The sequence below is a fragment of the Astatotilapia calliptera genome, chromosome 23 (genome assembly GCF_964374335.1).
Source record: "Astatotilapia calliptera chromosome 23, fAstCal68.1, whole genome shotgun sequence".
Lineage (NCBI taxonomy): Eukaryota > Metazoa > Chordata > Actinopteri > Cichliformes > Cichlidae > Astatotilapia > Astatotilapia calliptera.
The window spans coordinates 41,741,511-41,753,301 of NC_137443.1; the positions used below are offsets into that span (position 1 = coordinate 41,741,511).

General features: G+C 36.8%; 1 protein-coding gene across 1 annotated transcript; it reads left to right on the top strand.

Moving 5' to 3' along the window:
- Positions 1 to 684: 684 nt before the first annotated feature.
- On the top strand, positions 685 to 7,955 carry LOC145424288 (SLAM family member 7-like). The gene is made up of 9 exons (XM_080297491.1): positions 685 to 849; positions 1,388 to 1,678; positions 2,004 to 2,083; positions 2,455 to 2,620; positions 3,589 to 3,659; positions 4,543 to 4,717; positions 4,826 to 4,882; positions 5,011 to 5,087; positions 6,833 to 7,955. Exons 1-8 carry the CDS (start codon positions 780 to 782, stop codon positions 5,079 to 5,081), a joined length of 981 nt encoding a protein of 326 aa, XP_080153617.1. The 5' UTR covers positions 685 to 779; the 3' UTR covers positions 5,082 to 5,087; positions 6,833 to 7,955.
- Positions 7,956 to 11,791: the final 3,836 nt, after the last annotated feature.

The following is an 11,791-nucleotide window of genomic DNA, read 5'->3' on the forward strand; positions in this document are numbered from 1 at the left end:
CATGAGCCATGAGCTGCAAACGAGGGTCACTTTCCCCTGAGGCAGCACGGCAGCACAAAAACAACATGCACTCAAGCAAAAGCAGAGCTCTCATTCATGTGTATGTTCATGTGTATGTTAGACTGAGAGCTAAAACGCGTGCGGTGACCTTTCATCATGTCAAACCTTCAGCGGTACGATGCTTAAACCTCAACATGATTAGAGTTTTGACCTTTTTAGCTGCAGGTGTTCAACTGGAAATCTCAAATTCAAATCATATGGCGTTATTTCTCCTATTAGATTCACAGTAGTTCATTCTTAATGTCTAAAGTCTGAAGAATACAAAAATATATGTTTAAACTTATGAGCTGATGATGGAGTCTTTATTTTCATTTTCAGTCTCATTTGTGTACTTTTGCTTGAAAGTAATTACAAAAAAAACATTTTATGCTCTAAAATATTCGTCACCACATCATTTTTAATATTTCAGCGTTTGAATTGTTGGTTATTTGTTGAATATCTCTAACTGCAGATCACGCAGTATGTTTGTGTATATTTGCAGGAGCAACCAAACTTAAACTTGACGCACTCTCTGTTTTCTAAGTGTGACATTTGCTTTGCTTGCTTTGCTCTTTATCTGTGAGACTGTGAGACCTCTTGGATCACTTCCTTTCAAAGCTGTACATGCGCACACACAAACATGTACGGTGGCACACACACATAAACTATGTGATGTTACTGTGCACTGACAGGAAGTAACCTCAATACTGGAAAGCGGCTGTTCTTTGTAGCTGAATGTAATGAAGAAGATGCCTTCTGCTGCCACCATCGTTGTGTTTTTGCTCTCCTGCTTCTCCATCGTCTCCACAGGTACGGTACAAATTATTGTGTTCGTGTTTATATTTTTAGCTTTTCTTTCTAAACTTACTGGTTATGTTTTTTTTAAAGTTCAAAGTATTTTTAACATGTCAGTTTCCAACAATAATTCTTCAAGACTCCACAAATACTTTATCTGTTGTCCGTGACACCTGTAAAATACCCAAAGCATCACATACTATTTTAGATTTCCATGTTTCTGTTTTGTTTATTTGTCTATATATATATATATATATATATATATATATATATATATATATATATATTAAATATATCTATGTGAACATAGCCTGTTTCAGTTTTTGCCAATATCATTGTTATGATTTGCTGCTGCTGATTATTGTGCTGCTCTTTCCTCTTATTATCATATTTTGTCTTTTTCCTCACTAAAAAGGTTTTCTAGCTCATAAGCCAAAAGAAGATAATAATTTCCTTCAAATATGATAACTTGAGATATGATTGTTGATGAAAACTAGACTTTTCTAGCATGACTATTTTTATTTTTTCCTCAAGATGTTTCTTTATCTTTCAGGCTCTCAGGATGATTGTGTGTACGCTGCAACAGGATCAAGCTTTACTGTGCCACTTGGATATAAGTTGAAGGAATCAGATCAGCTGAAATGGCTCAAGGACACAAGAGTAATCTTTTATCGCAGACAGAAACAGGTGACCACAGGGAAAAATGATGATGTTGATTCAACTGGATCACTAAAGCTGACACAACTCACCAAAGACAAGTCAGGACGATACAGACCAGAGGTTCACAGCACAGAGGGAATAAATGTGGGGGGAAACTTACAGAGTGTGCATTTGTGTGTATTAGGTAGGTAAAAATACATTGTGGCCTGTATTTATATAGCACTTTTCAAGTCCCTAAGGACCCCAAAGCGCTTTACACAACCGGTCATCCACCCATTCACACACACATTCACACACTGGTGATGGCAGCTACATTGTAGCCACAGCCACCCTGGGGCGCACTGACAGAGGCGAATGTGTATGTACAAACACATTAAGATATTAACGTTAATATTCTGAAACCACTCCTCAGATTTTTCATGCAGCAATATTTCTTGTTCTTTTTTTGATTAATGTGTTATCAGCCTTGCCTAATATACTGTTGATATAATCTAATTTGCTTTACTCAGACCGTGTGCAGAAGCCCACTGTGACGACAAAGACGTGTACAGATAATGGACATGTCAATTTTACTTGCAGTGTTGGTCAGGTAAGTAAAATGTTCTTTTTTTTCTTTACTTATCCTTATTCTTATTCTTCAAACAAGTCAAACATGTCAACAAGGGAGAATCAGAATAAGAACCAGCCCATTTACCGATTGCCAGAGTGTAGGTAGGTTAAGTTAAATCATGATGGCAGGCTGCTGTGGATGACCGTTCTCTTTTTCTCAGGTCACAACTTTAGTTAAGAGGCTCAAAATCCACTAAATAGCTTTTCTAGAGATTTCCTGATCCTCTTTAAATTCAAGTTCACTTGCTGAGACTCTGATAAACTATCAGCCCCGTGATCAGTAATATTTTCTTTTTTTTTTCCTGAGTTCAATAAACACACACTCCTTGAAAATAACATTGTCTTCCACAGAATGAGAATATCACATGGTTAATGGATGGTGAAATGTTGGAAGAAAAAGGGAAGACACTGACCAGAGTAGCCAAAGATGTGCTAAACGCTAATTTCTCTTGCAATGTTTCCAACCCGGTCAGCTTTGAGATCAGTCTGCCTGTTCAACAAAACTGCTACAAGCCCAGTAAGTATAAGTGATACAAATTTATATTCACAACAAAAGATGTTTTGCTCACAATTGATGAAAAACTTTGCATCACTTGTGCATGTGCAGATGTGCATGACTTCTCTGCAGACTGTGGTCTGAAGAAAGAAAACAGGATATAATATAATCATGCAGCATCAGTGAGGAGGTGAAGCGCTGTGTGCAGGACACCTACAGTTTCATTTTATAGACGTTTATCAGCTTCAGACTGAACATCCAAACTGGGTTCAGTGCTCACAAAAATGTAAACAAGTAAAGAAAATCTATTTAAAAATCAACCTGAACAATTAAAAATCACTGTCTGATCTGATGTGACTACAGACCAGGAAGGGCAAAATTTATTATGAAATATCAGCTGATAGTCACTGAGTTGTATCTAATTCACTGTATCTGTATATGAAGAGAAGCACATTTCCTCACAGATTTTGTAGTTTTGCAAGTATATTGTCACAAAAGGTCACTGAAAGTAACTGGGACATGCAGGAAGTCAGACACTGAAGTCAGACAGTTTACACGCTCGGTAGTCATTCAAACAATGCAATGTAGACACTTTTGCACGGAAGCGTTGTTTATGCTGTGGTGTCCAGTGTGGTCTGTCTGCTGTAGAGAGTGTGAAATAGAAAAGACAAGAAAAAAGAAACGTTTCAGGTTAAAATCAATTTTACTGATTTATTTATTGATCAATCGATTTATTTCTGAATTGTTTGTTGTCTTGTGTTGACAGAAATACACTTTTCTGCTGCCTTAGTTTAGATGTTTGATTGATTCTGAAAGTGACAGTTCAGGACTTTTGAAGCACAGTTTTTCATGTTACTCTCTTGCCATTTCTTCTTTTCTATTCAAAGATTCAAACAATGTTTGTGGCCTGTTTGGTCCAATAGATGATAACTTTGTTGTGTAATCAGTGTGTATTTAATATTGATGCAACCAAATCTTCTGTGGTTCAGTGCAGAAACCCCACGTGACAGTGAACTGTACGGGCGAGTCCGAAGTTACATTTACGTGCTCTGTTAGTCAGGTGAGAACAATGTTGAATACATTTCATTTGATTTCACTATATATATATATATACATGTATATAAATACATGCATATATATATATATACATCTATATATATATACATGTATATATATATAGATGTAGATGTGTATATATATATATATATATATATATATATATATATATATATATATATATATATATACATATATATACGTCTGAGCATAATTATGTGTTTATCTGTCGACAAACTCATTTTATGAATTGAATTAAGTGCTCACTTGAGGAACCAGCTTTTTTAATGCATGTATGAATTAGGCTCATATTTGCATTTTTTTATTATGTCAATATATGATAATAAAGGCAGAGTGTAGGGAAAGCAAAACTGATCTCTATTTTCTAACCTGTGGGCAACAATTGTCTTTCAGTCATGTTTTGACTTGACTATGAGGTTATTGTAGAGCTAATCATGGCACACTCAAAGTCCCTGAAGTCTCTTTTCCCACAGATTTTCTTTCGTCATGAAGACTCTGCTTACAGCAAAATATACTTAGATGTGGTTAAGAATTTCTCTGCCAAACAACCAGCTCTATAGTAGTGACTGTTCTCAGTCATCTTTTTGTTTTATTTTTCTCAATTAATTACAGACACAGGCAAGAAAATGACATTATAAACTACAGTTTTAAAGTAAAGCTGTAATTTTGCAAGTTCAAAAGAAAGATTGTTACAAGCCTTTTTCTGATCCTGACACTGAAACACACACACACACACACACACACACTGGATAACTAAATAAAATTTAAAAAAATATATTTGCTGTCAAAATATATTTAGTATGCTTGCTCTTATACTTGGAGGTTTAAAACTTTAGCAAATCCATTAATCGTCTTTTCTTCAACAGAAATACAATAATCTGGAATTTAAATGGTTTAACGAGGAAAACAAGCTGCAGGGATCAGGAGAGACACTTACAAGGAAAACCGACGATGTGGTAAACACTCGCTTCTTTTGCAATGTTTCAAACTCCATCAGCTCTGAGATCAGTGACCCTGCTGCACAAAAGTGCTCAAAACCCTGTAAGTATTATTTCTATCAACTGTCCATTCAAATAGTTATGACACTGACCATTTTACACTCATGTCATGATAAAATCTATTTCTTATTCTCTTGTTTTATTCCTAAAGCTTTTCCTAATGAATTATTTGGAATTAGCATCTGGGTTTTCATAGGAGGCGGAGCAGGTACGTGTCATGTTCTGTGCAGTCGTCAGATTATACTCTGAAAATCATTGAAATCAAGCTTCACATACAAAACCAATGAATTCTCTATTTTTTCCATGTGTAATACAATTGATGTTATTCTCCATCAGGTCTTCTTATTTTGGTGATCGTCACTGCCACAGTTTGTTGTGTCCGGGCCAGACGAAAGAGACGCATATGATAAACGGTATTTACTTATATACTGTTATCATTATTATTTTAGTTCATGTTAAAAAAATAAGCCACTGCGCTAAGGCAGAACATCTTAAAAACTATTTTACTTACGTAAATGACTTAGTTCACCCATGTACAGCCCATCCATTCACCATTCATTGTGCATGTAGGTTACTTGAGGAGCTCCCCAAGGCTCAGTCTTAGGTCCATTAGATTTATATTATTTGTACTTTGATTTTTTTAGGGGTTATGGTTAAGATTACTTGCATTCAGTTCAAAATATTTACATACAGCAGATAATGATTCACTTCAAGTGACTTCAAACTTCAAGTTGCACAGTGCAGGATTTCAATAAGGAGAGATCACTTGAAAGAATTGAACATGATTTACTGAAATGAAGAAATGAATGAATTTGGCGATTAGACTCTGATGACAGAACGGAGCCCCAGCAGTGACTGGATTTAGGACAGGACCCCCCAGTGTCTAGATGCTGGGGGTGGTGAAGATAAAGACTGAACCTTTGATGGAGCTCTGACTGAAGTGTCTGTGAGATGGAGATAGAGAGGAGGTCGGTTGCACAAATTACAGTCTGAAAGGTAGAATAACAGTGAGCAGAGATTTAAACCACACAGACTGGAGGCTGATTGGCCCAAAGAAGGCGAGCAGGAAGTAGATTAGACTAGAGTAAAGAGGACAGTATTGAAATTGACAGAAGAGACTGAACACCCAGAGAAACTGATTACAGATGTTACTTACTGAACTTATGCATAAGCTTCATGTTCACTATTCATGTTGCGGGACATTGTTTAAATGAACATGGAAGTACCAGGACCTGTGCAGTCCCTGGCACAGAAATGTAAACAGTAGCTGAGAGGTGTGTTTCTTAACACATAAAGTAAATGCTGTGTAGCTACTCTAAACAATTGCAGCTGATCATAAGATGTAAGGTAATCATAGCTTCATTTTTTAATTGAGAAGTTGCTGGATTGTTCTGGCACAATGAGTTGGTATACTTTCTTATTAGTAAGCCAGCTTGATTCATTTTTGGGTGTATTATTCACTTTGACATTAAACTATAATAATAATAATAATAATAATAATAATAATAATAATGTTACATCATTAAATAAACAAACAACAAAGTTGGGTTTCTAATTTTATGCCATTTGCTTACATTTGTTACTTTGTTTAAATATGGGGAAGCTGTGACACTCATTTGAACAACATCACTGCGAGTGCGACTGCTTCTTCTGTAAAACTATGCTGTTATCCCTACATTTAAATGACATCTCGTCTCTTAGCTGCTGTCTCATTCCTGCTGTAGCTGGACTGCATGGTTCTTAAACCAGATCTGACAAACAATGCTTGTTGGCAACATGCTGAAATAATGATGGTCTTAAAACAAGATTAACAAATAATAGTGCACCAGAGTCATTTTTAATTACATTAGCATTACATTAGTTAACATTAAATACACTTGGAGCTTTGCGATTCTTCAGTTCTGGGATCCAGGGGCCATTGCCAGCTCTGATTGATGAGCTAAATTCTCCAGCACGGCACAACATTGTTCATTCTTTGTAGTATGGCTGCAAAGGAAATCAGATTCTTTATATTTATTCTTTTTTCTAAGCTGACACAGGCCCATCAAATCCATATTCTTACATATTCTTAGCAGTGGCAGGTTTTGCTCTTTTCTTGTTAAAAACACTGAAAGATGATTCTGCAGGTCTGACCTGCCGCCTATGTTTATTTCAACAGATGGCAGGTCAGAGACCTTTGTTTGCAGTGGACGAATCAAGAACAGCAACAGCATCACCTTCAGCAGAACCACTTGACAAAACCACTATAAACAACAGCATGTTCAGCAGAGTCCCAGAGCCATACTTCTATGCAGCCTGTGGTCTGAAGACAGACAACAGGAAACAGGATACAATATAAACACCATTCAATCTGAGTGCTGAGGTGACGTGGTGTTTGCAGGACGCCTACAGAGTTTCATTTTGATGTTTGTCAGGTTCATTGTGAATGTACAAAGAAAATTATAGATTACAGGAATTTAACCCTAAATAAGTGGGTCATTTAACGACCATTCAGTGATTAGATCAGAAATGCAAACCTTATTATGATTGTCAGTGATATGTAAAACTAATGTATTTTATTACAACATCTCCTGATGTGTAGTTTTGTAAGCAGACCTTCACAAAGAAATATTGTTTATGCTATATGTGTTAATGCTTTTGTTTAGGTCTTTCATTTTGGAGGAAATAAGCTTCAGTCTTTTTTGCTAGGCAGGTCCGTGCTGTATATTGTTAATGAGAGCGACAATTCAGGATTTTATTAGTATCTGTTGTGCATTTTTCTTTGTTCTGATTTGGAGATTTTCATGTTTGAACCACATGCTGGACAAGAAATTAACCTTGAAATTAAAGCAAAATGATAAAAATATTTTTTTCTCAAAGAAAAAACACGATTCCCTCCCTGGGATGATGGCATGGTGCATCTAAAAGGATCTTTAAAGATAACAAGTCTGAGGAAAAATTACTTGACTAAACTACATCATTGTGGTTTTCAGTGAATACAATGCTGTAGAAAAGAATTAAGGATTAAAAATTAAGAACAGAAGTGTGTGTTTTGGTTAAACTAAGAGCAGAATAGATTTATTGTGGTCATGTGAATATGAATATTTCTCTTAGTATTCGTCTTTATGCCTCACCAAAAATAAAAGTAATAAGTGTATTCACTTGGAAACTTTTCACCATATTAACTTATCAGCTGAATGTTTTAAATATGTTATACTGATATGTATATGACCATGTTTTTCATCAATTTTTATAATGTTCTTAATATATTTACAAAAATAAAGTGGGCTGATGCATCACAAGTCCCCGTGTAATCAGTCAGACCAAATGTATATGCTCATATATTCGAGTCCCAAGTGTCAAAGAAGTGTTTAGGCAGATCAAAAGTCATGACTCCATGCACTGTTAAACCTCACACTCGAGGTGTTATGTGAATTGTAAAATGTTATGATTGAAACCACTAAAAGGGCCTAACTAAAGGCCTACATCATGCAGTTTAAATGTTCTTTAGTTTTAAGACAGACTGTCTATCACAGACCCCATACAATTCAAGAGGGTGGACCAGCAGACTACATATTACACTAAAATGTTCTAAAGTGTTGGCATACATCTATCTATCTATCTATCTAGATAGATAGATAGATAGATAGATAGATAGACGTATGTATGTATGTATGTATATATATTTAAATATATATTTAAATATATATATTTAAATAAATATATATTTAAATAAATATATATATAAATATATATATTCAATGAACCCAAAAAACTCATTAATATCAAAGCTGAATGTTTTTGGAAGTAGTTTTTAGTTTGTTTTTAGTTTTAGCTATTTTAGGGGGATATCTGTGTGTGCAGGTGACTATTACTGTGCATAATTATTAGGCAACTTAACAAAAAACAAATATATACCCATTTCAATTATTTATTTTTACCAGTGAAACCAATATAACATCTCCACATTCACAAATATACATTTCTGACATTCAAAAACAAAACAAAAACAAATCAGCGACCAATATAGCCACCTTTCTTTGCAAGGACACTCAAAAGCCTGCCATCCATGGATTCTGTCCGTGTTTTGATCTGTTCACCATCAACATTGCGTGCAGCAGCAACCACAGCCTCCCAGACACTGTTCAGAGAGGTGTACTGTTTTCCCTCCTTGTAAATCTCACATTTGATGATGGACCACAGGTTCTCAATGGGGTTCAGATCAGGTGAACAAGGTGGCCATGTCATTAGTTTTTCTTCTTTTATACCCTTTCTTGCCAGCCATGCTGTGGAGTACTTGGACGCGTGTGATGGAGCATTGTCCTGCATGAAAATCATGTTTTTCTTGAAGGATGCAGACTTCTTCCTGTACCACTGCTTGAAGAAGGTGTCTTCCAGAAACTGGCAGTAGGACTGGGAGTTGAGCTTGACTCCATCCTCAACCCGAAAAGGCCCCACAAGCTCATCTTTGATGATACCAGCCCAAACCAATACTCCACCTCCACCTTGCTGGCGTCTGAGTGGGACTGGAGCTCTCTGCCCTTTACCAATCCAGCCACGGGCCCATCCATCTGGCCCATCAAGACTCACTCTCATTTCATCAGTCCATAAAACCTTAGAAAAACCAGTCTTGAGATATTTCTTGGCCCAGTCTTGACGTTTCAGCTTGTGTGTCTTGTTCAGTGGTGGTCGTCTTTCAGCCTTTCTTACCTTGGCCATGTCTCTGAGTATTGCACACCTTGTGCTTTTGGGCACTCCAGTGATCTTGCAGCTCTGAAATATGGCCAAACTGGTGGCAAGTGGCATCTTGGCAGCTGCACGCTTGACTTTTCTCAGTTCATGGGCAGTTATTTTGCGCCTTGGTTTTTCCACATGCTTCTTGCGACCCTGTTGACTATTTTGAATAAAACGCTTGATTGTTCGATGATCACGCTTCAGAAGCTTTGCAATTTTGAGACTGCTGCATCCCTCTGCAAGATATCTCACTATTTTTGACTTTTCTGAGCCTGTCAAGTCCTTCTTTTGACCCATTTTGCCAAAGGAAAGGACGTTGCCTCATAATTATGCACACCTGATATAGGGTGTTGATGTCATTAGACCACACCCCTTCTCATTACAGAGATGCACATCACCTAATATGCTTAATTGGTAGTAGGCTTTCGAGCCTATACAGCTTGGAGTAAGACAACATGCATGAAGAGGATGATGTGGACAAAATACTCATTTGCCTAATAATTCTGCACTCCCTGTATATATTGAAGATATGCATAGCTTATTTGAGAGTTTAAAATTGTGTTAGGTAGGATGTAGAATTATTGTAGAGACACTGACACTGCCCTGGATGCAATAAAGCATCTATCTATCTATGCAATAAAGGCCTGAGTGTGTCATGAATTTAGGAGTAGATTTCTAGGAGACCATCCCCCACTTTGAACTGTGAAAGTAAGACAAAGAGAAGTTAATGTTGAGTGGAGGTTTTGTGAAATGACTACTGAGTCCGGTGCCGTCTGTGGATGCCCGAGGAATAAAAAGAACCGGGGTGATTACTGTTACTGATTTCGTAACAATATATATATACACACACACACATATATAGACATATATGTGTGTGTGTGTGGATAAAGAGAGAGAGAGACAGATCATAGTGGGTATCCTGGACCAGCCCTGCTGGGTGATGTTCGGTGTATAAAACCTTTCTAGTCAACTGGGGTTCAAACCAGGGTCTCTCATTGTTGACCAGTCCACATCACACTTCCTGTGGGTGAATTTGTAACCCTATACCTACATTAATTTAATAAAACGTGTTGTGGAAGTTTTCCATTAAATAAAGCCTGCAGACGAGCGGTGAGCAGTAGCTAACATCCTTTAATCAAAACAAAGAACAGAAAAACCCAGCTTGGTGGAGCCTGCATGATCTCACTGAGCCTAGCATGGCCCTCAGTTAAATAAGGCAGTACACAGCTGTTTCACACCTTGAGGTTCACACTCCCTTGCTACCTCCCTTGATTTAAAGCTTAAGATAAAGATTAATAAATAAAGTTAATTATTTAAAAGTTTCTGATAATAAACACATGGACAAATAATAAGGCACAGATTACCCAAGTAGTTGTAACTGTAACTATTAGCTCATGGTGGTTGTAACTGGAGGTGAGCCTGTGGCAGAGAGCTGTTCAAAAGTTTTTGACCATTCAAAAGAATAATCTTTATATAAAGGAAAAAGGAAATGTCATTTGCTCCAAAGATTTGACTAAAACAACCACAAACTGGCACAAAGTGACAACATGAGAAAAGCTTATGAGTCTGATTAATATAATGTGGACCTGCTCACTTCTCATCGTAAAATCAGATGTTATCCACTATTACTAATATAATATCATAAAGGTTCTTCCTGTTTGTAGCAGCTTTTGTACTACATGCATCTGTAATATAATGGTGCCACCCTGTGGACAGCAAGCAAATATGTTTGTTTTTATATCTATTAAATGAAGTGTTGAGTCTGCAGCTACTGTATGAGCAGGAAACAAATGCTGTTCTGTGAGTGTTTTCCTTTCATCGTCAAAGCTGAACTCATATTTTTTACATACATTAACAGTAACATAGTGGAGCAGGTGTGGGCAAGTGTGCTGTTGTTTTTTAAAAAAGAAATTTAATTAAACAAGATTGAAACAGTCGCAGTGACCTCAGCACGGTCAGTTGGCACCTTTTCTATTAGATCAGCGAGTAAGAAATTCTGAGGGCTTTTCTGATGTGTGATACTGAAAACAGGGAAAGTAATGCTTTCCACGCCAGAAAAAGTTTGAGATCTGACATAAATTAAGTAAATGCCCATTTTTTCCATGACGTGCTGTTACCTGCTCATTTGTGGGTTTTGTTTTGTTTTTTGGTTTTTAACGACATTTCCATTCGTGTAGGTGTTTATGGTCGGTGGCCCACCATGCTGGAATCACATTATGTGAATGTGTGTTAGTTTGGTAAATAATCAAGCGGATAGATCAAATAAAATAAGTCCCTGCTGGGTGTCAGGCACTAATGTTGGTGTCATTTCCTTGGTGTCAGTGACTCACTTGCTATAATAGCTACACCAGAAGTCATCAGTTGACCGCTGTAGTTTGATCGTCACGGAAAAAATAAAAATATC

Bases quoted from the DNA above. Each gene is read 5' to 3' on its own strand.
- LOC145424288 (XM_080297491.1), top strand. From the start codon at position 780: ATGAAGAAGATGCCTTCTGCTGCCACCATCGTTGTGTTTTTGCTCTCC. The intron at 850-1,387 runs GTACGGTACAAA...TTTATCTTTCAG, and splicing joins CTTCTCCATCGTCTCCACAG to GCTCTCAGGATGATTGTGTG. The intron at 2,621-3,588 runs GTAAGTATAAGT...TCTGTGGTTCAG, and splicing joins ACAAAACTGCTACAAGCCCA to TGCAGAAACCCCACGTGACA.